The 27,518-nt window shown below is 42.5% G+C and overlaps 2 protein-coding genes across 3 annotated transcripts in view; both read right to left on the reverse strand.

Annotated features, from left to right (window-relative positions):
* LOC129082427 (uncharacterized) overlaps positions 1-17,587 on the reverse strand; it is a 37,724-nt gene extending 20,137 nt beyond the window's left edge. Inside the window, 4 exon segments of the mRNA XM_054588131.1 lie at positions 4,166-5,795; positions 11,156-11,251; positions 15,356-15,482; positions 17,347-17,587. Of these exon segments, the coding sequence (XP_054444106.1) occupies positions 4,166-5,795; positions 11,156-11,251; positions 15,356-15,482; positions 17,347-17,376 (1,883 nt within the window). The 5' untranslated portion in view covers positions 17,377-17,587.
* A 2,496-nt stretch (positions 17,588-20,083) lies between these two features.
* On the reverse strand, positions 20,084-27,212 carry AURKC (aurora kinase C). Of its 2 annotated transcripts, XM_054588283.1 has the most exons (7): positions 27,152-27,200; positions 27,001-27,040; positions 26,585-26,776; positions 25,902-26,040; positions 24,328-24,476; positions 20,427-20,601; positions 20,084-20,254 (listed from the first exon to the last, which is right to left on the reverse strand). In XM_054588283.1, the coding sequence occupies exons 1-7, from the start codon at positions 27,198-27,200 to the stop codon at positions 20,084-20,086; spliced, it is 915 nt and encodes a 304-aa protein (XP_054444258.1). The 2 variants fall into 2 exon arrangements, with proteins under 2 accessions (XP_054444258.1, XP_054444259.1); XM_054588284.1 differs by lacking the exon at positions 27,001-27,040 and having other exon boundaries at positions 26,585-26,792; positions 27,122-27,212.
* Positions 27,213-27,518: the final 306 nt, after the last annotated feature.

Consider the following 27,518-nt stretch of genomic DNA (forward strand, 5'->3'; position numbering starts at 1 on the left):
AAAAAAAAAACCCAAGGGAAATTAAACAATTGAAAATTTCAAAAGCCAAACTGCAAACTTACTGAGCCATTTCAACAGATTAGATATGAGAGAGAAACCAGTGAACTCACAGAAAGACAAAATGAAATTATTTAGTCTGTGTAATAGGAAAAATAGACTGGAGGGAAAATACAGATGGGGAGCCTGACAGACCTGAGGAACAAAAACAAGAGATCTACCTCATGTTACTAAAGTCCCTAAAAGGGAGGAGAAAGTGTGGGGCTGAAAAATCTATTTCAAGAATAATTTTAAGAAGTTCTGAAATTTGGCAAAGGGCCTAAACCAACAGATTCAAAAGCTGAACAAACACCAAACAGGATAACTCCCTTCCAAATTTCATGCCAGGTTACACCCTAATCAAACTTCTGAATCCCATATCCAAAGAAAACAATACTCTGATAGCAGCTTGACAGAAAGGATGCACCAGATAGGAAACAATGGTTCAAATGGCAGCAGATTTCTCGTATGAAACCCAGGAAGGCTAATCTTGAATCCTATATCCCACAAAAATATCCTTTAAGAATGAAGGGGACATTGAAAAAAAACAAAAACCAAAGGGACATAAAGACATTTTTAAATGAGAAACAAAACCATTTGTTACCAGAAAGACCTACCCTCGAAGAGTATAGGAGTTAGTGAAAAAGAAAGGAAATGTTAATGGAAGAAATCTTGGGATTTTAGGAAGAACGAACAATGGAATGTGTAACAGTAAAGGTGAACAGACTATGCTCCTCGTGAGTTTTGTAAAAACTCTTCAAAAGGTGAACCAAAAAAAAGAGAAAAAAATCACCCAATACAGTGCACAGTGTATGAACAGAAAATACTTAATTATATTAAAGAATGGGGAATGTAAAGGGTCCCAATGAAAGTAAGGTTTCTAAGTGCTAAAATGTTGATGTTGTAAGTTAAGTTATGAATGTATAATACAATACCTAGAGTAATCACTAAAATACAAAGAGATATACACAAAAACGTCATATTTATATCAAATGGAATCCTAAAAACTAAAGTAACCCACAGGAAGCCAAAACAGAAACAGGGGAACAAAAACAAAAATCTTAAAATGGCAGACTTAAGCCCTAACATTATCGTAAATAGTTTTAAGTGGTCTAAATATACCCATTTAAGACCAGAAATTGGTAAAATGGATAAAAAGAAAGCATGACCCAAGTATATGCTATTCACAAAAACTTATTTCAAATGTAATGATATAGATAAGGTTGAAAATGAAATTATGGAAAAATATAAACCATGCAAACATTTACCAAGAAATTCAATAGTGACTATATTAACATTAGATAAAGTGTACTTCAAAGCAGAGAAAATTTACAGGGCAAAAAGTGACATTAAATAATGATGAAAGGGTCGATAGACCAAGATGGCATAGTGATCCTAAACGTGTATGCACCAAACAACAGAGCTTTTGAGATACATGTAGCGAAAACTGATAGAACTTAAGGGAGAAACAGATAATCCCACAATTATATGGCAGGGCTTCAACAGCCATATTTCAGCTATTGATAGAAACACAACACAGAAAATCAGCAAGGATACTGAAAATGTTGAATAACATTATCAACCAACAGCATTGTTTTGACATCTACAGAAACCCCATCCAACAACAGTAGAAAACATTTTTTTTCAAGCAGCCTTACACTAAATTCATTAGATAGACTATATCATGGATAATAAAACAAACCACAACAAATCCAAACAGCCAGCAAATGTACAACAAACGAGCACTCAATAACAAAAAGAAAACACCAAATATGCCAAACTGGTTTAGAGAGGAAGTCTTGAATGAAGAAATATTTATAACTGAATGAAATGTAATTAAAACATATCAAAACTTGTGAGATGAAGCTAAAACAGTGCCTTGAGGAACAACTATACAATTTAATGCTTACAAAAGTAAATCTCAAGTCAATAACCTAAGCACTTACCTCAAGAAACTAGAGAGGAAAATACAACCAAAGCAAGTAGAAAAAAAGAATATAGTAAAGATCAGAAAATCAGTGAAATTAGGAACAGAAAGACAATGGAGCAAAAACTGATATAAAGTGCTACTTCTTTCAAATGATCAAAGCATTGATAAATACTATCAAGACTGACAAAGATAAAAAGAAAGTTAAAACATTTCCAATATCAGGAATAAAACAGGGTGTATAAACAAATTCTGCTGCCATCAAAAGAATAATAAAGGAATACTTGAAGCAAATGAGAAAATTTAGGTGAAATGATATAATTCCTAGGAAAGAACAAACAATGAAAACTCATCCAATATGAAATAGATACTCTCAATAGTTCTATCCATATTAAATAAAATAAATACATAATTAAAAACATCCAAAAGAATACCTCCAGGACTAAATGGTTCACTGGAGAATGCTACCAAACATTAAAAGAACAAATAAAACCAATTCTACATACTGTCTTCTAAACAACAGAACAACAACTCTCAACACATGTCGGGAGAGACCAGTATCAAATAGACATCAAAACCAGACATTGACAGTACAAAACTAAACAAACACAAGAATGGAATTAAGAAAAAAACCCTAAATATTATCTTTCATGAAAATAAAGGAAAACTTCCTCAATAAAAATACTAGCATATTGAATACTGTAATATATAAAATAATTATACTCCATGACCAAGTAGGGCTTATTCCAAGGATACAAACAATATTCAAAACATCATATCAATAGGCCACAAAAAAAGGTTATATTAACTGATAGAAAAAGGATTTGAAAAAATTCAACATCATTCAAAATAACAAAAAAATTTAGAAAATTGGAATATGGGAAACCTTCTAAAATTGATAAGAAACCTTTAAGAAAACCTTAAGACTAACATATTTAATGATGAAAAACTAAATGTTTCCCCCCCTAACATCAGGAACCAGTCAGGGATATCTGTCTCATTACTATGATTCAACATTATATTGGAAATCCTAGCTAGTGCAATAAGACAAGAAAGGATATGCAGATGAGAAGAAAGAAATAAAACTATCTCTATTTGCAATTTATACTTCTATAGAAAAATCCCAAGCATTCTATCAAAATAAATGGTTATAGTTCAGCAAGTTAGTAGGATGCCTAAAATAGCATCCAAAAATCATTATATTTGTATACTACCAAAGATTTATAAAAATTGTACAAGAACAGTTATTAAAATTTATAAAACAGTAATGAAATAAACAATACTTAAATGTAGAGACATACCATCTTATATGACTGGAAGACCCAACACAATAAAGATGCCTATTCTCAACAAATTGATTTGCCAACTTAACTCAAAGTCTATCAAAATTTGATAGTTTTTTTAGTAAAAGAAAAAAAAGTCAAGCATATCTAAAAAATTCAAAGTAACTTAGAGTGATAAATAAGTTTTAAATAAAAAATATGGACAGAAGAATCACTTTACCCAATAAAAAAATTTACCATATAACTGCAGCAATCTAGTAAACCAACAGTACAGGACCAAGAAAATGTCTATTACGTCTTTAAAACCACATGAAGAAAAGGTCTGTTAAAAATCAAAGCCTTAAACAGTGTTAACTGGTGCAATAAAAATGTGACCATTCATATGTGTACTCTTATCTCCTTACATAGAAGGGTATTTGATGGTTCAAGCCTTCATATTTCTCACAAAAATTAAGCTCCTTAAGAGGAGACAATGTTTTAGAACAAAGAAGATGTTCAATGAAAGTTTCCAGACCTGCCCTCAGTTGTCAAACTCTCTGGACACTGCAGCAAAAGAATGTATGCATAAGACACATAAAGAACCTAGGTCCTTTACCTCTGGAACAAAACTCTCCTTCTGACAACCAAACTAAGAAATCATGACAAAGAGTCAAAGGTGTGGTAAGGAGTCTGAAAGAAACTGGTTTTAGTTCATTTTCTCTTCTAAGTCTCCCCCTTCTTTTTAGTGAAAAAAATTCCTGAGATAACACTGCAGTGTAAACTAAGAAGAAAGTATAGCTGAAGGTTTTCTAAGTGCCTAATAACCACTGGGTCACTCTCCTGAATGAATTCTCAGATGCTGAATAAGGCTCTAGGCAGGGTCATTTTTCAATATGACTTGTTAGATGACAACTGGTATCTTGCAATAGGTTTTTCTCACAGGGAAGAAAATTGTGGGCCTTCTCTTTGGTATGAATGATTAGATTCTGAGTAAGATGTTTCTTCTGGCAAAACATTTTCCACAGTGTTTACATTCAAAAAGTCTTTCCCCAACAGGAGTTCTTGGAGGTTGACTGAGGATTGTCCACTTGCGAAGGGTCTTCCCACTTCTGTTACACTGACAGGGTTTCTCCCAGTATGAACCCTTTGATGCTGACTGAGGGATGAGCTGCGGCTGAAGGCCTTTCCACATTCACTGCATTCATACGGCTTCTCTCCAGTGTGGATGATGGAGTGTCGAATGAGGTTGGTGCTCCAGCAGAAGGTTTTCCCGCACTCCATGCACTCATAGGGCTTCTCTCCACTGTGAATCCGCTGGTGCCGCGTGAGGCCTGACCTGCGGTTAAAGGCCTTGCCACACTCACCGCACTCATAGGGCTTCTCTCCAGTGTGGATGCTGAAGTGTCGAATGAGGTCTGCCCGATTGCTGAAGGCTTTCCCACATTCTTTACACTCAAAAGGTTTCTCTCCAGTGTGGGCCCTCTTATGTAAGATAAAAGTGGAGCAGTGGGTGAAGGCCTTTCCACACTCACCACAAACATAAGGCTTCTCGCCAGTGTGGATCCGCTGGTGCCTCTTGAGGTATGACCTGTGGTTGAAGGCCTTCCCACACTCGAGGCATTCAAAGGGCTTCTCCCCAGTGTGGATGACGTAGTGGTGAATGAGGGCTGCACTCTCACAGAACGCCTTCCCACACTCGCTGCACTCATAGGGCTTCTCCCCCGTGTGAGTCTGCTGGTGCCACATGAGGTATGACCTGTGTTTGAAGACCTTGCCACACTCGAAACACTCATAAGGATTCTCACCACTGTGGATGATGTAGTGTCGAATGAAACCTGGCCTATCTCAGAAGGCTTTTCCACATTCTTTGCAGACAAAGGGTTTTTCTCCGGTGTGGCTTCTGTTATGCAAGACAAAAGTGGAGCGGTGGGTGAAGGCCTTTCCACATTCAGTGCACTTATAGGGCTTCTCTCCACTGTGAATCCGCTGGTGTTGGGTAAGGTGTGACTTGCGGTTGAAGGCTTTGCCACACTCCATGCACTTATATGGCTTCTCCCCTGTGTGGACCATGTGGTGTTGAAGGAGGTAAGTGCTCTTACTAAAGGTTTTCCCACACTCTGTGCATTCATATGGCTTCACTCCAGAGTGAATCCTCTCATGTCGAGCAAGGAGGCGTTTCTTGTTAAAAACTTTTCCACATTCATTGCATTTAAAGATATTTTCCTCTTCCTGAATCATGGGATGTTTATCAATTTCATGTGAGTCATGGTCAAGGAGAGCACCTCCTGGAGGTACTGCCTGCTGCACAATTCTTGAACACACATCATCAGCTGTCCCTAAGCCACCACGTTCAGAGCTTGATTTCCTAGGAAGTTTCTCCTTCTGCAGGTCTGTATCTGATTTCAGCTGTCCTTCCTGCAATTCCAATGGCCCACTCTGATCCTTGGCGTGATCCACCTGGAAGTATTCTGTGCGTTCAGCTCCTTGTGTTAATTCCTGAAGTGAGGCTCCCTCAGAAATGGCAGTTTCACAAGTAGTAGGTTCTGTGGTCTTGGGTTTTCCTTCCTCATCTGAAAGAAATCCAATATACAACAGGGCCTGTTAGTAATGCCAACATCGGGGAAAAAAATCAGCATTTCCATGATTTAAAAAAAAAAAGGCAAAAGTAGTGCTTCTGTGTCTGCTATGTTTTGTTACCTCTGAATACCAGAATTACAATTCCTTTCTTTTCTAGACCTTGGATCATTGACACTTTGAAGGGAGACAGAGGGAAGTGACTGGGTTAAAAGGCAGAGTGCTGCAGAGGAGACACAGTCAATTCCAGATTGGACATTCATGCAAACAGGTAACTCACTTGGGCCCCTACACAGTTTATGCTGAAAAGATGACTATGATCAAGGCCTAGCCCACCTGAAAGACTAACTATATGATTAGAGTGTTAGGGCACTGAGCTATATGATAACTGGGCTTCTGGAAAAAAATAGAGGGAGGGTAGGAGGCTGAGTAGTCATGTAGGTATTAGTCAATCAACTGTGTTTATGAAATAAGAGTCAGTAAAACTCTGAACCCTGAAGCCAAGTGAAAATTCCAAAGTTGGAACTACTTCATGCATGTACTGTCAACATCAATGCTAAGAGTTTAATGAGTCCCTAAGGACATGGCAACTCATGTTTGGAACTCCTCCAAAAACTTGGAGAAACACCTAATGCAGACTTACTGAACAAAGTCTTTTTAAAAAAAACATTTTAAAGAAGTTCAAAGAGCCGAAGGGAGATAAGAAAGTAAAAATAATTATGTATAAACAAACTGGAAATATTAAGTGCCTAATAACCACGGGGTCACTCTCCTGGATGAATTCTCAGATGCAGAGTAAAAGGCTCTAGGCAGGGTCATTTTTCAATATGACCCATTGGATGGCAACTGGTATCTTGCAATAGGTTTTCTCACAGGGAGACACAAAGAAAGAACTGAGTAAGAAGAAGAAGATATCAGCAAACTTGAATACAGGAGAATGAAAATTATCACATCTGAGGAACATAAAAGAAAGAGATTGAAGAGCCCTGACTGGTGTGGCTCAGTGGGTTGAGTGATCCCACAAACAAGAGCTTGCAGGTTCAATTCCCAGTCAAAGCACATGCCTGGGTTGCGTGCCAGGTCCTTGGTTGGGGCTGTGTGAAAGGCCACTTATCAATGTTTCTCTCACACATTGATGTTTCTCTCCCTCCCTTCTGCTCTCACTAAAAATAAATAAATAAAATCTTTAACAATAGCCAAAACAAGAGACTGAAGAAATGTGACCAGAGCCTAACAAACCTGTGATACATCACCAAGGGAACTGATATACTCATGATGCGATTTCCAGAAGAGAGAAAGATTAAGAGAGAATACTTGAAGAAAGGGATTAAAACTTCCCAAATTTTAATAAAGGTATCAATATAAACATCCAAGAATCTCAATGAATTCCAAGAAAAATAAATTCAAATAGTCTAACTCTAAGAAAAATTATAATCACATGTTTGAATACCAAAGATAAAGAGAGTATCTTGATAGCATGCATAAAACAACTCCTCACATAGAAGGAATCTTCAATAAATTTATCACCATAATTCTCATCAGGGACTTGAGAAGCCAGAAGGGAATGGGTAAATATATTCAAGTGTAAAAGGAAAAAACTGTCAACTAAAAATCACATATCTGGCAAAACTCTCCTTTAAGAGTGAGGCAAAAATCACAACCCTCCCATAAATAAAAGCTGAGGGAGCCCAGGTCGGTGTGGTTCAGTTGGCTGGAGTGTCATCCTGTACACCAAAAGGTTGGTGGTTGATTCCTGGCTGGGCATATGACTAAATTGCAGGGTCAGTCCCTAGTTGGAGCCTGCACAGGAGGCAACCAAACACTCTTTCTTTCTTTCTTTTTTTAAAGATTTTACTTATTTATTTTTAGAGAGGGGAAGAGAGGGAGAGAAAGATCAATGTGTGGTTGCATTTCGCATGCCCCCTGCTGGGGACCTGGCATGCAACCCAGGCCTGTGCTCTACACTGGGAATCAAACCACTGATCCTTCGGTTTGTAGGCCAGTGCTGAATCCACTGAGCCACACCAGCCAGGGCCAAACAGTGTTTCTCTCTCACTTTGATACTTTTCTCTCTCTTCCTCCTCCCTCCTCTCTCTCTAAAATCCAAAAACATTTAAAAAAAAAAAAAAAAAAAGGAACTGCCTTGCAGGAAATTCTCAAGGAAGACCTGCAGGGTGAAATGAAAGGCCACTAAACAGGAACTCAAAGCCATACAAAGAGATAACAATCTTAATAAAGATAAATACAAGGACAGTTATAAAAGCTAGTGTTACAAAAATGTTTTTTTAAAAAAAGATTTTATTTATTTATTTTTAGAGAGGGGGGAAGGGAGGAAGAGAAGGGAACAAACCAATGTGTGGTTGCCTCTCATGCGCCTCCCCCTCCCGGAACCTGGCCTGAAACCCAGGCATGTGCGCTGACTGGGAATCGAACCCTCGACCCTTTGGTTCACAGGCCAGTGCTTAATCAACTGAGCCACACCAGCCAGGGTTAAAAATGGTTTTTAACTCGAATTTTGTTTTCTACATGATTTAGAAGATGCAATTTTTTAAAAATATTTTTAAAAACTAATATTATTGTAACACTGTAATTCTATATCTAGTTTACTACATAATTTAAGAGACTAATGCATTTAAAAGTTATTAGTTTAAGTTTTTGGGCATACAATAAAGACATGATTTTGTGATATGAACAACTGAAAGGTGTGAGGACAGAGCAGTAAAGAAGTGTTGTTTTATGTTACTGCAGTTTAGCTGGTAAAAAGCAAAATTTGTGTTGCAACTTTAAGACATTAAATGTAATCCTACAAAGAAAATAGCAATAGGAGAGCAAAAAGGAAACGAGAAAAGAATTTAAACATTTTACTACAAAAAAAATCAACTAAACACAAGATAGTAATTCAGAAAATGAGGGACAAAAAAGCTATCATGCATGTAGAAAACAAGTATCAAAATGGCAGAAGTCTCTCCCTATCAGTAATTACTTTGACCATAATCAATTAAACTTTCCAACTGAAAGACAGATTGGGAGAATTGATAAAAACTCACGATCCAAGTATGTGCTATCTACAAGAGACTCACTTTATATCCAAAGACACGAAATGGTGAAAGTAAGAGGATGTAAAAAGATATTCCATACAAACACTAACCAGAAGAGAGCCGGTGACTATATTAACATCAGCCAAAAACAAATGATAAATCAAAAAAACAGGAGACAACGAAGGAGATTCTATACCCAAAAGGATTTGTTCTGAGAAATGTATCACTAGGCCATTTAGTCATCGTGCAAAGATCACAAAGTGTACTTAAGATACAAACCTAAAAGTTATAGCCTACTATATTTACACCTAGGCTACATGGTATAGCAGATTACTCCTAGGCTACAAGTCCATACAGCATGTTACTATACTGAATACTGTGGGCAATTTTAATACAATGATTAAGTATGTATGTACCTAAACATACCTAAAAGTAAAAAAGGTACAGTATAAATACAGTAGAAATGATTAAACTAAGATGACAATCTTATGGGACCACCATTGTATAAGCAATCCATCACTGACCGAAATGTTATGTGGAGTATGACTGTATTACTAAAAGGTATAATAAAACAAAAAGACATTAATAGTAAATACATACTTAAAGATAGCCCTTCAAAATATATAAATCAAAAAGTGACAGAATGGAAGGAGAAAGAAACTTCTACAATAATACATGAAGACTTCAATGCCCTATTCTCAGTAACAGAACAACCAGACCAAAGATAAGAAAAAAAAATAAAGGACTTACCATAATAAACTAACTAAAGCAAACAGACACATAACATTCTACCTAACAATAGCATACGGATTCTTCTCAGGTGTGCATGGGACATTTTTCAGGTTGGACCATGTCTTAGGCCACAAATTAATTCTCAACAATATTCTTTTATCTATGTTTTAGTTGTTGACAGTATTACAGATGTCCCTCATTTTTTCCCTTACACCAAGCCCCCACGCCCCCGTCTCAATAAATTTAAAAAGACATACAAAGTACAATTGTTTGTAATGTAAACAAAAGCTTAGCACACCAAAACTTTCAGAATGCAGTGCAAATATGGTTAAGAGGAAAATCTATAGCTCTAAGTGCTTACATTAAAAACAAACAAGATCTCAAATCAACAACCTAACTTCACAATTTAGGGAGGTAGGAAAATAACAACAAACTAAGCTTACTAGTAGAAGGAAGGAAATACATTAAAGATAAATGTTACAGAGAACAGAAAATAGAGAAAATTTAAAAAACAGGCCCTACTCGTAGATCAGTTGATTAGAGGGTGTCATCCTGAGACACCAAGGTTGTTGGTTCCATCCCTGGTCAGGAGATAAAGAATCAACCAATGAATGCGTAAATAAGTGGAACAAGAAATCGATGTTTCTCTCTCTCTAAAATAAAAAATCAACTAAAAAAATTTTTTACAAAAACCAAAGTTGGTCTTTTAAAAGATAACAAAAATGACAAAATTTTAGCCAGATTATCTAACAAAAAACAACAACAACAAAAAATTCAAATTACTAAAATGAGAAATAGAAGTAGAGACAGTCCTGTCAATTCTACTTCCTCAGAAACAATAGGGAAAAAAAAAAAGAGCGTAACAGAATACTATGAACAAGTATATACCACAAACCAGAAAACCTAGATGACATGGACAAATTCGTAGAAACACAAAACCTACCAAGGCTAAATCGTGAAGAAATAGAAAATCTGAACAGACCTATAATTGCAAAGGAGACTGAATTATTAATAAAAAAATCTCAACAAGCTAATAAACCTGATGGCTTTACTTGCAAATTATACCAAATCTTTTTAAAGAATACCAATTTTTCTCAAATCCTTCCAAAAAAAATCAAAGCATAAGAAACACTTCTAGCCCTGGCTGGTGCGGCTCAGTGGATTGAGCACTGGCCTGCGAACCAAAAAGGGTCGCTCTTTAGATTCCCAGTCAGGGCACATGACTGCTTTGCGGGCCAGGTCCCCAGTAGGGGGCACACAAGAGACAACCACACATTGATGTTTCTCCCTCTCTCCCTCCCTCCCTCCCTCTCTCTAAAAATAAATAATGAAATTTAAAAAAAGAAAAGAAACAAAACACTTCTAAACTCATTCAGAGGCCAGCATTATCATGATACCAAAGCCAAAGCACTACAGGAAAACAAAGCTACAGGCCAATATCCCTCATGAACACTGATGCAAAAACCTTCAACTAGGCAGCAACAAACTGAATCCAGTAGCACAGAGTCTCCCCAAACCCACGGCCAGTGTCTCATGAAGGTCTCCGGGCTGCAGGGTCTTCCATTTGCCTCCATCTTGGCTCCTACCTGGACAGGTGCTTTGGGAGAGGTCTTTCATCATCATCCGCAGCTCCTGCCCGTGCTCCAGCTGATGGACCAGCTCATGTCTGGGAACAGGACACCCTGTTCATGGAGGGAGAAAAAAGAGGACACAAGGATTTTTGTGAAAAGAAATAAAGTCTCTCAATCTCGTCTGGGTCTTGAGGATGTGGACAGGACCTCAGAATGAAGCTGCTCCCATCCACACACACAAAAAAATGACACGTGACCTGAAATCAAAGATATGCCATACTGACTTGGAGTTTTTTATTCCTAATACTATGTAAAAAACTTAGTATATAGAGTATAACCATAGTCAAAACACTATGACAAGCAAATTAAATGCATTATGTTGTTCCAAAAATGAAATGAATTTATGGAGTAATTTAAACAACTGACATTTAAAATACTGGCTCTTTTCTTTTTTTAAAAAAAACATTTAATTTATTTCTTTTTAGAGAGAGAGGAAGAGAGGGAGAGGAGAGGGGGAGAAAGAGCAATCAGTTGCCTCTCGCATGCACCCCAACCAGGCGCCAGACCTGCAACCCAGGCCTGTGCGCCGGCTGGAATTGAACCAGTGACCTTTCACTTTTTGCCAGACAATGCTCAACCAACTAAGCCACACCAGTCAAGGCTTGACTCCTTTCATTCAAAACAAGCTATGTTCAAGGGGAGGAGGTGGGTGGAGGTGAAAGAGGGCATGGAAAGAGGGGGGACAAATGGTAATGGAAAAAAATACAATTAAAAAATGAGCAAAAACAAAAAAAATAAAACAAGGTATGTCCTCATTGACCTAGGTCTTTTTTAGATCCTAAGTTTTATATTATTCTGCTACAGACCAGAGACAAATGAGGATTCTCTCTCAGGATTTCCTCATAGCACCCCCAGCAAGTATGTATTGTAATCAGCACCATTTTATAGATGAAGAACCCAAGACTCCACCAGAGAGCAGGATTTACCAAAGAGAACAGAAGTGATGAATGTGGAAACCCAGGTCTAGCATTCTCTGCTGTCTGTGCTGTGTTGCCACAAAGCTACATGACTCCGCTCCAGAAGGTGCTCAGTCCAGACAAGAGAACGATGAGAATCCTGATGAGCTTAACACTGGTGGTAGCAGCAGGGTCCTGGACTGCTAACCTGCACATAACCTAGTCACACAGGGCATTGTTCTGAGCCTTTTCCGTAAGTTACCATTTAGTCTTGTCACACTCCTAGGAAGCAGATACCATGTTACCCCATTTTACCGATGAGCACACCAAGGCACACACAGGTTTAGTAACTTGCCCAAGGCCACACAGTTTTTAAGGAGCAGAGTTGGACTGAACACCAGGGACCTGGCTCCAGACACTTGTCTCCCAAACACTCCACCAAGGAAGAAACAGGAAACACTCTTGTGTGGGGCCAGCAGCCTGAGACCAAGTGGAGGAGGGTGGTGAGGCAAGGACCTGAGTGAGGAGATTCATCCTCAGGGAACAGGGGCTGGGGGAAGGGCAGACTCAGTGAGGGAAGACTCCAGCAACTCATGAACTACTAAAAAATAATAAAATTGAGAATTCCATAAAGTGATATGGTCACATACAGAAATTTACAGAATCAAATACCGTCTTCCGCATGTCACAAAAACGATTACTACAGAAAGTAATATAGAGGACAGCTTCGAAAAATAAAGGTGTGTGCTTTACACTGAGTAAGTTAAGCTGTATGGAAGACGCACTGCAGCGGCCGAGTCTTCCTGATTTCGCTGAGGCCTGGGACACTCTGAGAATTAAGGGGCTGGAGCAGAAAGTACCGGGAACAGGCCTGACCTGTGGCCAGCACTCCAAGGACCTGAGCGAGCTGTGACTGCTATGAACCACTTTTCTTAAAAGCGGCCCTCTTTTTATTTTTCTTGCATTGCTTTAGAATGGGACTCCTGTCTCATGCTGGTAAATGGGAAACAGAAAGTCATTTCCTCGATGGCAAGTCAACCGGTAAGTGCAGCAGTGAAGTCAGCGATACACGCTCTCTCTTAGAAAATGGAAAATTAGAACAGGTGGGAGGCGGGGGACAAGATTCAGCTCTAAACCCAGACTTTCTCTCAACAATCGGGAGGCAGGAAAGAGATAAAATGAAGGAGCAGCTTCCACAGGGTGTCTTTATGCCCCTGAGGATGTGCCCATGCACACCCCAAACAGGGTTTCTCACCCTCTGCACAACTGACATCCAGGTCCAGGAAACTGTTCTTTGGAGTGGGAGGGAGGGGGGGGTGTGTCCTGTGCATGATAAGGATGCTCAGCAGCACTGCAGGGCTTCACCCACTACGTGGCCAAAGCATCCTCATCCCAGTTATGACCATAAAAAGCTGCAGAAACTGTCAAGTTCCCCTAGGAAACAACATTGTCCTCGATGAGCAGCACTGGCTTAGAAAGATATAAACTGGGTGGTGGAGAAAGCAAGTGTGACAGAGCAGGAAACAGCTGGTGAGGAGGTGGTGACAGGGCCACGTGGAGACGTTCTGAAAGGTGGAACCACCCAAGACACCCCCCAGGCAGACAGAACAGCAGTGCAGAGCCTGGGGGCAGGTATGGGCAAGGGGCAGGGAGGCGGCAAAGAGCCTGCTTACCTGGAGCACGGTGAGCGTGGGGAAGCACGTGAAGGTGAGTGAGGAGGGCAGCAGGGACAGGTACCTGACTTTTAATTTTACAAATTTTGTTACAAAATATCTAAATATATCAAACATTTCTTCATTTTGTTTAATATTTTCTCAGTGACACAAATCATACTTCCAGTTCTGTAAAAACAGGCGTGCCTAGGATTCTCAGCCCTCCTCTCTCTTGGGCTGAGTGGTCCTGAGATTATCTCCAAGCAAGAGACCATCTAAGCTGGTGTTTCGCAACCCTGGCACTCTTCACAAGTGGGCTGAACAATTCTTTGTTGAGGGTGGCTGTCCTGGCCATTGTACAATGTAGCAGCATCTCGGGACTCTGCCCACTGGATGCCAGTACCACCCACAACCCAGCCGTGACAATTAAAAGTGCCAACTTGCCCTGGCAAGGTAGCTCGATTGGAGCGTCGTCTCGTACACCAAAAGGCTGCAGGTTCAGTCCCCAGTCAGGGTACATACGTAGGTTGCAGGTTTGATTGCTGGTCAGGGCCCATAGGGCTACTGATCAAAGTTTCTCTCTCACTTTGATGTTCCTCTCCCCCCGCCCTTCTCTCTCTCTAAAATCAATCGAGATTTGAGGTCTCTCAAATCCTTGGGTGAGGATTAAAAAAAGAAAAAGAAAAAGTGACCACAAACATGGCTAAATGTCTCCTGGGGGACAAAGCTGGCAACTGTTTAGAGGCACTGGGGACTTAAGGAAGGGAGAGACCATCATGAAGATAGGAGAACGCACAGAAGACCAAGACCAAGACCAAGACCAAGACCAAGCCCTGCGTTTAGAACAATACCTGGTGGCAACGAGGGCAAAGGCCTCCTGGGGGCCCGCCCGACCCACGTTGGTCTGGGAGAGCATCCTGTCACGCAGGGTCCTGACACTTGCCCTGGAGGGGACGCCGGGGCCACCAGGCTCACTCAGTCAGATTCCTCTCTGGAATGCAAGACAGGAACCCCCGACAGGGGCCAGTCTGTGCCGGGCACTGGGCGTGAGGAGTCTGGGGAAAATGGGCTCAGGGGCCATCGCTGCCTCAAAGTCGCCCCAGAGAGCCCAGCGGCCAAGAAAGAATGAAAAACAACATAAAGCAGCAAAAAAGTAGGGACAAAGAATCTGGGGGCCACACAGAGCAGGGACTGAGGGGGCCAGTCCTGCCACAAACTCCCTCAGCAGAAAAAGCCCTTCTCAAGAGCGTGACGGGAGCACACCCAGGGAGAGGGGCCCGGACAAGAGGCCCAGGAGCCAGGGCGTAACCCGCGGGGGTCCCCGTCCCCGTGTCAGTCCCCCAAGGGCCCGACGGGGCATTCTGCCTTTGCGTTCTGCACAACACCCCCTGTCCTCCCACCTCTTCCGGGAACCAAAGGGGAAACTATGTTTCCTGCCCAAGACACACCTGGAGACCAGACAGGAGAGGTGAGTCTAGGAAATGACTGACGCTGTGGGGAGGAGGAGACAGCGCTCCCCAGACCTTCCTGACCACCGGGTCTGGAGCCGGGGGCGCAACACGGAAGCGCCAGGCGATCCCCGCGTGGCAGAGCTGGGGAGGACTCACCCAGAGACACCAGGAGCCTGCAGGTCTCCAGCATCACCTCCTGGTACAGGGTCCTCTGGGCCAGGTCCAGCTGCCCCCACTCCTCCTGCGTGAAGGTCACAGCCACATCATCGAAGGACACAGACACCTGGAAAGTCAAACACAGGACGTCGACTTGGCCTTGGAGCTGCGGGATGGGATCAGCCACCGTCTCTGCACCGCAGTCGAGGTGGTAAAGGGGCGACATCCAGGCCCAGAGCCGCAAGCACCTCCTGAGGACCGAGCTCTGGGCTGGGCTCAGGCAGAGGTGGACAGCGCTTTGGACAGAACACAGCAGTGCAGGACCAAGGCCTCCTGCGCAGGACCGTTGTAACTGACAGAAGACAATGGAAATGACACGCAGATTGTGAGATGTGGACAGCACGACGGGTTCCAGGACGTCCGAAGGATGAGGAAACACTGATAGTAACCGTATCAGTGGCGGTAATAACAGATGGGCCTGAGCCTCCCCGACCCTGCCAGGTGCCCGCCCCATGCTGGGGGCTTTACATCATGCCTCCCCGCCCCCCCCCCCGTTACAGATGAAATTCATTATTATTTTCTATTAGTTGCATCATGTCTTAAAGTGACTAAAAGTCCTCAGCTCTTTTTTTAATCTATAATAAATTTATTGTTTTATGAGACAATTCATAAAGGAGTAAAATCAAAGATTCCAAACCCACATCACAAGTCCTCAGCTTTCAAGCCATCATTCTCACCACTGACTCCTCACTGAACACACTGCATATGGAGTCTACCTTGCTAATGTTACTCCCGCCGCCACCTTCTACCCATTCTCCTCCATGTGAAAAGTCCTGCGGATACAAAAGCACAGCGCTGCGGTGACCAGACCCTCTCATTAAACACTAATAATTCAGCCACTCCACTCTCAGACGCAGAGCCTTACTATTGCAGCTCTGTCATGTAAGTGCTCCCAGATCAGGGAGGTATAGGGAGATAACTGGTAATGGGAAAAACAACAACAACAACAAAGAACTGCCCTGGCTGGTGTGGCTCAGTGGATTGAGCGCCAGCCTGCGAATGAAAGGGTCACCGTTTCGATTCCCAGTTCAGGGCACAAGACTAGGTTGCAGGCCAGGTCCCCAGTAGGGGGCGCGCGAGATACAATTACACATTGATGTTTCCCTCCCTCCCTTCCCTTCCCTTCTCTAAAAATTAACTAAATAAATCAATCTTTGGGACAAAAACTATTAAAACAAAAACAATAAATAAACAAACAGACACTGGCTTGTGGTTTCCCCCTCCACCTTCAGTGCTCGCCTCTCTGTGCTTTCTAGCTTCATCCTCCTTATCAGTTTTGACTTAATATTTCAATCAAACAGTTGGCAATTCCTAGTGAACTGATCCATACACAGGGATCCTACAATAGTACTCATTTCTGGTACTATATGAACTGACATCACTGAGCACATTTTGGACAGGTAGATAAGAGAAAAACCAAACAGAACCGCCACACTGACTACCAGACAATGTATGTTTAAATAATTATAAAGTCTCTGACATGCAATCACGTAACATCCTGTATGATTGGTTAAGGTGCATATATAATTTTACTTGGTTGGTCTTAGGTTGGAAGTGGATAAAAAATTAGAAAAAGTGGTAGTTATCAATCAAGTTCTGGCCATTTAGGGCTGACAGTTAACGAAGATATTGTTTAAAGACAGTGATCTGTTTTCCTGCGTTGTTCATTGTAGGTAAGGGCCTGGTTTCCCGGGCAGGTGGCTGCAGGTTGTGGGTCAAAGTTCCGTTTTCCTGTCTGGTCTGTCTACTGTCCATTCGTTCCTTAAACCTCTCGCGCTCTAAGACTGGAAATAAAGTGACATGCCAGCTCCACTTTAAATTAAGGACAAGGACAAAGAGGAATTCAATGGCTGACTTAGCCTCCACCCTAACCCAGAAGCCCTCTCCGAACCGACAGAAAAGCTACAATGCCCTAACCACGGTCCACTCACCTGCGCCGGGTCCACGCACGCCGCCGCCATCGCGGGACCCGGAGAGGCGGCGACCGAGGCGGGTCTCGAGAGCTCACGCGGGCGTCACCTTTTCCCTGCCCTCGGGGTGACCTCGGCTGACTGTCGCACTCCCCGCCCACGGGGAGGCTCACGGCTCGTTCGAAGGGGCGGAGGTGCGTCTTAGCCTCCCTTCTGCTCGTTTTCCAAAGGCCCCTCTAGAATCGACCACAAACAGCGACCGCCTCCCCACAGCTGGCGTGGACTGAACGGTCGCACGCAAATGACGTAACAATAAGGGACAGGAAGTCCAGCCCCACTGGCGGAAACGCTGTGCCGTCATTGGTCTAGCGGCCTACACGCACACTCGATGCACAGTTTTCTGGGTAACGTAGTTTTTCCTTGCAAGCCACCAGCTGTGGAGCTAGAGCTGGAGCAGGTGTCCTATGTTTAAGACTTACCACCCACCGCCCCCGCTCCGCGCCCGCCGCCTCCCGCTAGGTAATTGGGTTGTTTAGAACGTCGTCCAGATAAGCTAAGTTTGCGGTTCGTCAGGGCACAGACAGGAACCAGCGCCCTGGCCGGTGTGGTTCGGTCGGTTGGGCGTCGTTCCCGCAGGGCAAAGGGCTGCAGGTTCAATTCCTGGTCACGACAAAAGGCCCGGGTTGCGGGTACCATCCCCTGTCAGGGCGAGTAGGGGAGACAACCAATCGATATCTCTCTCCCTCTCTTTCTCCCTCTCTTCCCCTCTCTCTAAAAATAAGACCTCAAGTAAAAATTTTAAAAGAAAATTAACCAGTGATGGAGAGTTGGGATGGTGAAAACACGGTACAGTGTTTGAGATGTGTCGCAGAATTGTTCACCTGAAACCTGTATAATTTGGATAACCAGTGTCACCCCAATAAATTCAATTAAAAAAAAAAAAAAAAAAAAGCCCTGGCTGGTGTGACTCAGTGAATCGAGCGCAGGCCTGCAAACCAAAGGGTCACTGGTTCAATTCCCAGTCAGGGCACATGCCTGGGTTGCAGGCTGGGTCCCCAGGAGGGGACACGTGAGAGACAACACATTGATGTTTCTCTCCCTCTTTTTCTCCTTCTCTTCCCCCCTGTCTAAAAATAAATAGATGAAATATTTTTTAAAAAAATCAACCAATGAATGCGTAAGTGGAACAAGTCGATGTCTGTTTTCCTCTCTAAAATCAGTATCAGGGACATGGACAACAGTGTGGTGATTGCTGGGGGGTGAATATAAAGGGACTAAATGGTAAAAATATAATAAAGATAAATAAAAGTCAATAAATAAAAATTAAAAAATTAAAGTTTACAGAGAAATGTGAATTAGCACTCAAAAACTATGGTATCTATCATTGGCGATCATAATTTGCCTATATTGAAAGACACACTTCTTTTCACGTGAGGTTAACCCTTAAATTGATACTGGGCTATGATGTAAATTATTAAAATTAGGATTCTTATATTATCTGTGTCATGGGAGACAGAATGTCTGAAATCAGTAGTGGGGAAAGCTATGTAGCTATTGGAGAACTTAGGAACCCCTACTGTAAAGCATGGCAGAGTTCCCATTATGGAAACATACATGATGTGGCAGTCAACGTGGAGGGCCCTAGTTGGTTTTTCCATCATAATCTACTGTCCAAAATGTGCCCGGTGATATAAATTTATCCACCACCAGAAATGAGTACTATTGCAGGATCCCTAAGTATAGACCAGTTAATTTATTAGGAATTACCAAGTGTTTAATTGAAGTATTAAGAAAACTGATAGGATGAATCTAGAAAGCACAGAGAGGTATCGATGGCAGAGGTGAAAAATCACAAGCTAGTGTCTGGGAGTGGTTAAATGATCGATCTGCAACAGTGGAGCTGTGCATCTGAGAATGGAGTGGCTAAAATATTTGTGTTTAATGACTGGGTCCGGTCATCACAGGGCTGTGGTCCTGCACCAGCTGGACATTTCACATGTATACAATGTGGTGGTAGTAACATTACCAAGGCAAACTATATGCAGTGTGTTTAGTCAGGAGATACAGCAATTATGATGACTGCAATGAACAGAATGCAGGTTTGATCTCCCAGCTGGAGTCTACGTGTTCACTCTGGTGGCATCACCTTATTGTGCATAACGGGAATAACTGGCCACATGAAACTGTGACAGGGGCCATAGGGGAAGTTTGGAAAAACACTCCTTAACCTGCTACAAGTGGAGAATGTTATTTCAGAAGAAAGTATGTTACATTTATTATTAAGGATGATTTATTCTGAAGCAATTAGAAAATGATACACCCTGGAGGTGCTAGTGAATTCATCTGAGAACTGGGTGGTACTGGTGCACAAGATATTTTATTGCAAAGATGGCAACATGTTGCATGTCAGTATGAGGAGAGTGAACCTCTGGGTTGACCAGTCCTGTACTCCTGAAAACATACAGGTTAGCTGAGTCTAGAAGTTACTGTGATAGATGGCAGATTATGCACCACTGGTGTTTATCTCCAGAAAACAGTCACTAATTTTCAAGGAAGGTGGTTAATTCACCATCTGGAGGCAAGGAGGGGCATCGTTTTGAGCCCCTTACTTATGCAACTATAAAGATGTGGTACACAATGATTACCCTTTTATTAATTAACATCTTGTATTTTGAAAGAGAAGAAACGAAAGGCAGATGAGGTAGTGGGACCAGGAGAACTCCCTGAACACACACACAGGGACAGGAAGGGACAGGGCTCAGGAAGCCATCTGAGCAGAGGGAGGAATCACCCTCCGAGAGTGGGCCCGAACCCAGGGATGCTGCAGGATCTCAACCAATGGCAGCCGCTCTGAAGGCTGGTATCTGAGAAGCTTGCTGATCAAGTCCTGGGCCCCCAAAGGTATTGATGGAGGAATCCTGAAGTCAACCTGATGTGACCAGAGAAGAAACAAGTATGGTTAATTTTTTTGGTCCGTGTTCTAAGACCCTGCAAGGCACTGGATCTAAGGAGACAAGCTTGGTGTATCTCCCAGACTGTGCACACCCAACAGCCACCACTGATTGGCTTCCCCATGAATGCCTACAATGTGGCCATCTCACCTTGAGGATGCGCCTGTAGGTCTCAGAATAGGAGGTGCTCTCAAAGGGTGGATTTCCTACCAGCAACTCGTAGCAGAGAACTCCAATGCACCACAGGTCTACCTTCTCATTGTATGTTTTCTGCTCGATCATTTCTGGGGGCAAGTAGTCCAGAGTCCCGCACACTGTCTTTCTCCTAGAGGACAAGGAAGTGTGCTGCCCAGAGGCCCAGAATAAGGGAAATCTTCCTTTCCCAGCTCCCAGTGAGATGGGAGACCCTAGGAAGTCCCCTCCCCAACATGGGAATTTAGAAACAAGTTTTAATATGGATCAAGATTCAGAGAAGGCAAGTACTGGATCCCGCCAATTCTATATTTTGGAGTAACTCATAAAATTATTTAACTCATGGTCGAGAGTGTTTTCACAAGAATATTCTGGCCATCAAGAAAGATTTGGGTCTCTCCCTCTTTCTAACTCCTTTCCCTTCTCTCTAGAAATAAATCTTTTGAAAAAAATTTAAAAAATTTACTTTTACTTATTTTTTAAAGATTTTTTTTTTTTTAATTTTTTGGGAGAGAAGGGAAAGAGAAAAAGAAACATCAGTGTGTGGTTGCCTCTTACACACCCCCTACTGGGGACCTGGCCCACAACCCAAACATTTGCCTTGACTGGGAGTCTAAAGGTGGCCTTTTAGTTTGCAGGTCAGCACTCAATCCACTGAGCCACACCAGCCAGACCAATGAAAGAAAGGAAAGAAAAGTCCCAGCTGGCAACAGGATTAAGCAAAAAGGATAAAAAAAGAGAAAGCACTCATGAACACAGACAGCAGTGTGGTGATTGCTGGGGGGAGGTGGGGGAATGGAGGTGGAGGGAGGATAAATGGTGATGGAAAAAATTAAATAAAATAAAAGCAAAAGAAAAAAAATAAAGGTTTGGAACAAACTTCTGGTGCATAAAGAGAGATCAAGTAACTGAGTCATCCTTTATTTATCCAGTCAATTTCCTGAAATTACGGAGCAATGGTTCTTTGTTTACATGGAAACTTATTGGTATAGTTATATGTTAACAGATTAAAAAAAGATATGGTTAAACCACATTCTTTGTTTTCAAACACATAACACACACATTTGAAAAAGGCAGTACATCTATGGACCACTTGATGACGGGGGAGATATATCTGAGAAAAGCATCATTAGGTGACTGCATCATCGTGCAAACGTGATGGAAGCACTTAAACACACCTAGGTGGTCTAGCCTACTACATACCTGGGTTGCATAGCATAGCCTATTGCTCCTACGCTACAAGCCTGCACAGCATCTCATTATACTGAATACTGTAGGCAATTGGAACACAATGCGAAGTATTTGTGCATCCTAACATAGAAAAGGTACAGTAAAAATACAGTATAAAAGATAAAATGGTGCACTGTATAGGACATTAACTATGAATGGAATTTGCAGGACTGTAAGTTGCTCCGGATGAGTCAGTGAGTGACTGACTGGTAAGGGAATGTGAAAGCCTAGGACATTACACTAACATTGATTTTATTCATAATATCGTACACTTAGCGGGCCACACACCAGTTAGCCAATCTTCTATTGTTCCCTTGATATTTTAAAAAGGAAAAGGAAAAAGAATTGCCTTTGTCTGCCATAATTCTGCTAATATGTTAGTTGGGCAATGCCCTGCTCCCAGTCAAATGTAATTTGTCTTTTTATGAGGAACCTGGTCCTTCCATGAATGACCTGCCCTAATCTCTATGTTTGGATTGAGAACTTGAAAATGGAGAGTAAGATTTATAATTATCATATGGCTGTTACTTCTGTGACTTTGAAGTAAAAAGTAGAATTATATTGTATTCTACATTAAAATACTGTACACTGAGATTACACTAAATTTATTTTTTAAATATTTTTCTTCAGTAGTAAATTAATCTTAGGTTATTGTAGCTTTTTTACTTTATAAATTTAAATAATTTTCCCCCTCACCCAAGGACATTTTTTCATTGCTTTCAGAGAGAGAAAGGAGGGAGAGGGCGGAGAGAGGGAGAAAGCAAAGAAACATCAATTGGCTGCCTTCTTATATGTGCCCCAAATGGGAATTGCACCACAACCTGGGTATGTGCCCTGGGCAGGAATAGAACCCACGACCCTTGGGTCTACAGGACAACACTCCAACCAGCTAAGCCACACTGGCCACAGCTTTACTTTATAATTTTTAAAAACTTTTTCACTCTTTTGTAATGAGTTGGCTTAAAACATAAACACATTGTATAGCTGTACAAATATATTTTCTTTCTTAATAACCTTATTCTATATGTTTTTTTTACCTATTTGCAATTCTTTTTCCCTTTTAAACTTTTTAAAAAGAGATTTATTTATTTTTAGAGAGGGGTAGGGAGATAGACAGGGAGAGAAACATCAATGTGTGGTTGCCACCCCCAACCCCTGCGTGCCCCCAACCAGGGACCCAGCCCACAACCCAATCTTGTGCCCTGACTGGCAATCAAACCAGCAACCCTTTGGTTGGCAGGCCGGCACCCAATCCACTAAGCCACACCAGCCAGGACTTCCCTTTTAAACCTTTTTTTGTTAAAAACTAAGAGACAAACACACACATTAGCCTAGGCCTAGATAGGGTCAGGATCAGCACTATCACTGTCTTCCACTTCCACATCTTGTCACACCAGGTCTTCAGTGGCGATAACATGAATGGAACTGTCACCTTCTATAACAATGCCTTTTGAAATATGTCCTGAAGGACCTGCCTGAAGTTCTTGTTAAGAAGGCGTTACTCTTTTCAGAAATATATGCATTGTGGGTTACTTGTTTTTTCCTTTTTTTCATCATAGACTTGCTTTTAAGCAGATAATACATCATGAATGTTCTATTAGGGTCCATGTTTTCAAACTTTTTAAGGAGCTTGATGAGGTGTGCAGAAATTTGTGATACTTCTTTATAAATTTTCTTTGGGGTTCTTCTGCAGTTTCCTTTTCTCTTGCCTCTTCCTCAGCTATGTGTTCCTGTTTCAGTTCCAACAACTCCTCATTAGTCAATTCCTCAGGAACCATGTCTAGGAGCTCCTCATGGAGTCCTCATCCACACCCAGGTTAAAGTTGTTTGCCATCTCAACCACAGCCCTGCTGATTTTTGCATCCTCCTCCTCCTTGGCAAATCCTTTGAAGTTACAGAAGAACCTCTTAAGTGTCTCCTTCCAGATGCCACTCACACACTCCTTGGTGACATCATCCCAAGGCCAAGCAAGGTTCTTGATGCAGTCATAGATGTTGTAATCCTTCCAGAACTGCAGCAGTATAGTACAATAATTACACAACCCAGTAACACAGTCGTTTATTATCATTATCAATCATCACGTACTACATATAATTGCATAGACTGTACTTTTTTAAAACTGGCAGTGCAGCAGGTTTGTTTACACCAGCATGACCATGAACATGTGAGTAATGCATTGCATTACAACATTATGTCAGCTATGTCACTAGGCAATAGGAATTTTTAGCTCCATTATAATCTTACAGGACCACCATCTATATGCAGTCCATCGTTGACCAAAGAAAGCATCATTATGTAGTGCATGCCTGCATTAAAATACAAACCTAGGCTTGTATGTGGGTCTTACATGTGAAATGTATTAAATTGGATCATTCCTTTAAAAAAATTATTTTTAGAGAAGGGAAAAAAGAGTGGGACAGAAACATCAATGCAGAAGAGAAACATGGATTGGTTGTCTCTTGCACGCACCCCGACCAAGGACTGAACCTGCAACCCAGTCACGTGCCATTACCAGGAATCGAACTGGTGACCTTTCACACTACGGGATGACGCCCAACCAAATAAGCCATACCAGTCAGGGCATTCCTAACTAGTACCCACGGCCCACCCCACCATCACCATGGCTTACCTCAGCGAGGGAGTGTGCACAGACCACCCAAAGTCTGCAATCTTCACTTCACCCCTAAATCCCAGCAGCAGGTTCTCTGGCTTAATATCCCTGTGAATCACCTTATTCTCATGGCAGTAGGTCAGGGCATCTGCCAACTCCTCCATTATCTGTGTGAGCAAAGAAAAATAAAGTCTGGTTCTGACAGGTGTGGCTGAGTGGATTGGGCATCGTCCTGTAAACCAAAAGGTCACAGGTTTGATTCCTGGTTAGGGCACACATCTGGATTATGGGCCAGGTACCCAGCTGGGGGCATGCAGGAGGCAGCCAATCAATGGAAACCTTGCCTCTTCCTTTCTTTCTTCATTCCCCTGTCTCTAAAAGTAAATAAAATCTTTAAAAAATATTTTTAAAAAGAAAGAAAAAAAAGAAGACTGACCCTGGCTAGGTGGCTCAATTGGTTGGAGCGAAGTCCCATACACCAAAAAGTCACCCGGTCCAATTCCTAGTCAGGGCACATGCCCAGGTTTCAGGTTTTGGTCCCTGGTCAGGGCACTTGAGGGAGGCAATTGATAATCTTTCTCCCCTGGTCCCCTTCCTTTCTCTCTGAAATCAATGGAAATATGCCCTCAAGTGAGAATTCTTTAAAAAAAAAAAAAAAAAAGCAGTCTGATAAAATGAAGCCTGCCACAATTTTCCTCAGGCGACATACTCATCATACATTGTATAATTGTAGTGGAATCTTTTTCTTTAAAATGTCTCATTTCTAAAAATTTGCAGTTATTGATTTTAGAGAGAGATAAAGAAACATCGATTTGGTGTTCCACTTATTTATGCATTCACTGGTTGACTCTTGTGCATGCTCTGATCAGAGATTGAACCTGCAACCCTGGCTTACCGGGACGATGATCTAACCAACTGACCTACCTCGTCAGGGCTGTAGTGGAATCTTTTATTTCCTTGTTACCAACTCCACTACCCTCTTAAGAGCACAATTTTTGGTGAGGGAGGATTTCCTCTCCTCCTTTTTATGTAGTCTGATAGGATAAATGCTAAAGTGGACAGATCCTCCCTTTTGCCCCAGCATATCTAGTAGCCCAACACAGGATCTATGCTGAGCCAATTTGATTATCTACCACAGGACTTGAAGCCTGAGGAAATAATACAAAAACAGGAGGAAAATAGGAAGATCATTCATTCTGACAGCAAGATGACCAACCATTCTTGCTGGGATGATCTCAGCTCTGGTTCTACATTAGGAGTCCTCGAGAAATCTCATTTCCTACTTCTAAGCCAGGTTCCACTGACATAGCAAACTCCCTCGTAGCCTATCAATGTTTCGCCGCATAAGACAGTCGAATTAGATTCTGTTGCTTAGAATCCAAACTTATACACACAACTTGTTCATATGTGAGGGTAATTTAGGTGTACAAATGTGAAATTGTAGGCTACATGTCTTTATATAAAATTCAGAGATAAAGAAAAAAGCACTCTGGACATTCATGACAGCCACAAGCAGTGACCCTCCACCCTCACCAACACACAGTAAACTCATTGACCCCAAAGCCCCCATACACCACAGCCCCCCACCTCACCGTGGCTGTACGGCGCTCATCTAAAGTGTGGTTCCTTTGCAGTTCCTTGTAGAGCTCACCCCTTGGAGCGTATTCCAGAATCAGGTACACACGACGTGCATCATGGAAATAGTTGTACAGGCGTAGGATATTGGGGTGTCTGGAGGAGAGATGGAGGAAGGGTCAGACTTCTCCTTGAGGCCAAATTCATGATGCTATTACAAATGATTGGTCACATAAGAAGCAAAATGTACGGGGACCAGAATAATAATAGCCTGATCTGGGAGAGCATGAGGGGAGAAAAGGGACTGGGCATTTGGTGTGTGTGATGCACGGAGCTTTATACGGTGTAACTGTAATGAATAGCTAAGAAAAAAATCTTCCAGGTGAAAGCAAGTGCCTATTTGGGGGAAATGCTGGGTTCAGATGTTAGAGATAAAAGAGGACACAGGATGCCCTGACTGGGTAGCTCAGTTGGTTAGAGTCATGCATATATGCCAAGGTTGCAGGTTTGACCCCTGGTCAGGGCACATAAAAGAATCAACCAATGAATGCATAAATAAGTGGAACAACAAATCTATGTTTCTTTCTCTCAAAGGAAAAAAAGGAAAAAATCAATTAAAAAAAACAAAAGCAAAAAACGACGACACTGAAGAACAAGGGTAAGAACCAGAACAGAACTACCATGCCTAGGCAGTCCTTACTGTAGATGCGCCTGGATTTCAATTTCTCTGCGCAGCTGGTGTTCCATTCCTTCCTTCTCGAGCTGGGACTTGAAGAGGACTTTCAGAGCCACAATGAAGTGGCTTTCCTTGAGCCGAGCCAGGTACACATTCCCAAATTTTCCCTTGCCCAGAGGACGCCCGATGTCAAAATCATCAATGGTGAGGCTCCGGCTGACAGAAGAGGAAGAAAAGAGCCTCAGTGTGCGAGTTCAGTGGACTTCGAGGGTTCCCCTTCCTTTTTCGTTCACCCTCCCTCGGCCCCTTTGGCTTCTCCAGGGCCCAGCCAGGGGTGTGCGCCGCAGCTCTGAGTCCCATGAGCCACACTTCAAGCTCACTTCTCATCCGTCCGTCCCACTTCCCTTTCTCCTGCAGATCCAAAGCCGAAGGGCACTCACGCGGTGGACACGCTGGGCAACGTAGGGCCGTCTGCAGCTGCTGAAAAAAAGGGCAGTCAACGCTTTCTTTGGCGCTCTCCCACCCCCACAACCGACCCCGGGCCGCTCCTCTCAACCCTCTGTTTCTGGTCCTGGTTCTTCTCTCTGTCACCTGCGGGCTGAGCATTGCCCGACTTCACCACAGGCTGTGGGACACTCATGAGGAGGCGGTAGTGGCGAGAGGACGCCCTCCCGAGCTCTGCGGAGGCGGGTGTGCAGGTCCGGCTGATCCCGAAAAGGGGCCAGAGGCTGAGGGTCTTCCACTCCGGATCTGCGTCGTCAGGGCGCCGCCTGGAAGATCCTCAACGACTCGACTCTCCCGCGGTTCAGGAAATAGCGAGGCGCTGCCGACCAGGCCTTTTAGATTCGCACTCTGGCCCCATTGGCTGAGCGGGTAGTTCCTGGCCGATTTCCATAGGTTGAAATGTCTGAGGCCAGGGCGCTGAGCCAATGAGAGAGACCCCGGCACGGGAACCGGA

This window comes from Pteronotus mesoamericanus, unplaced genomic scaffold (genome assembly GCF_021234165.1).
Source record: "Pteronotus mesoamericanus isolate MK-2021 breed Mesoamerican mustached bat unplaced genomic scaffold, CSHL_Meso_final scaffold_128, whole genome shotgun sequence".
Lineage (NCBI taxonomy): Eukaryota > Metazoa > Chordata > Mammalia > Chiroptera > Mormoopidae > Pteronotus > Pteronotus mesoamericanus.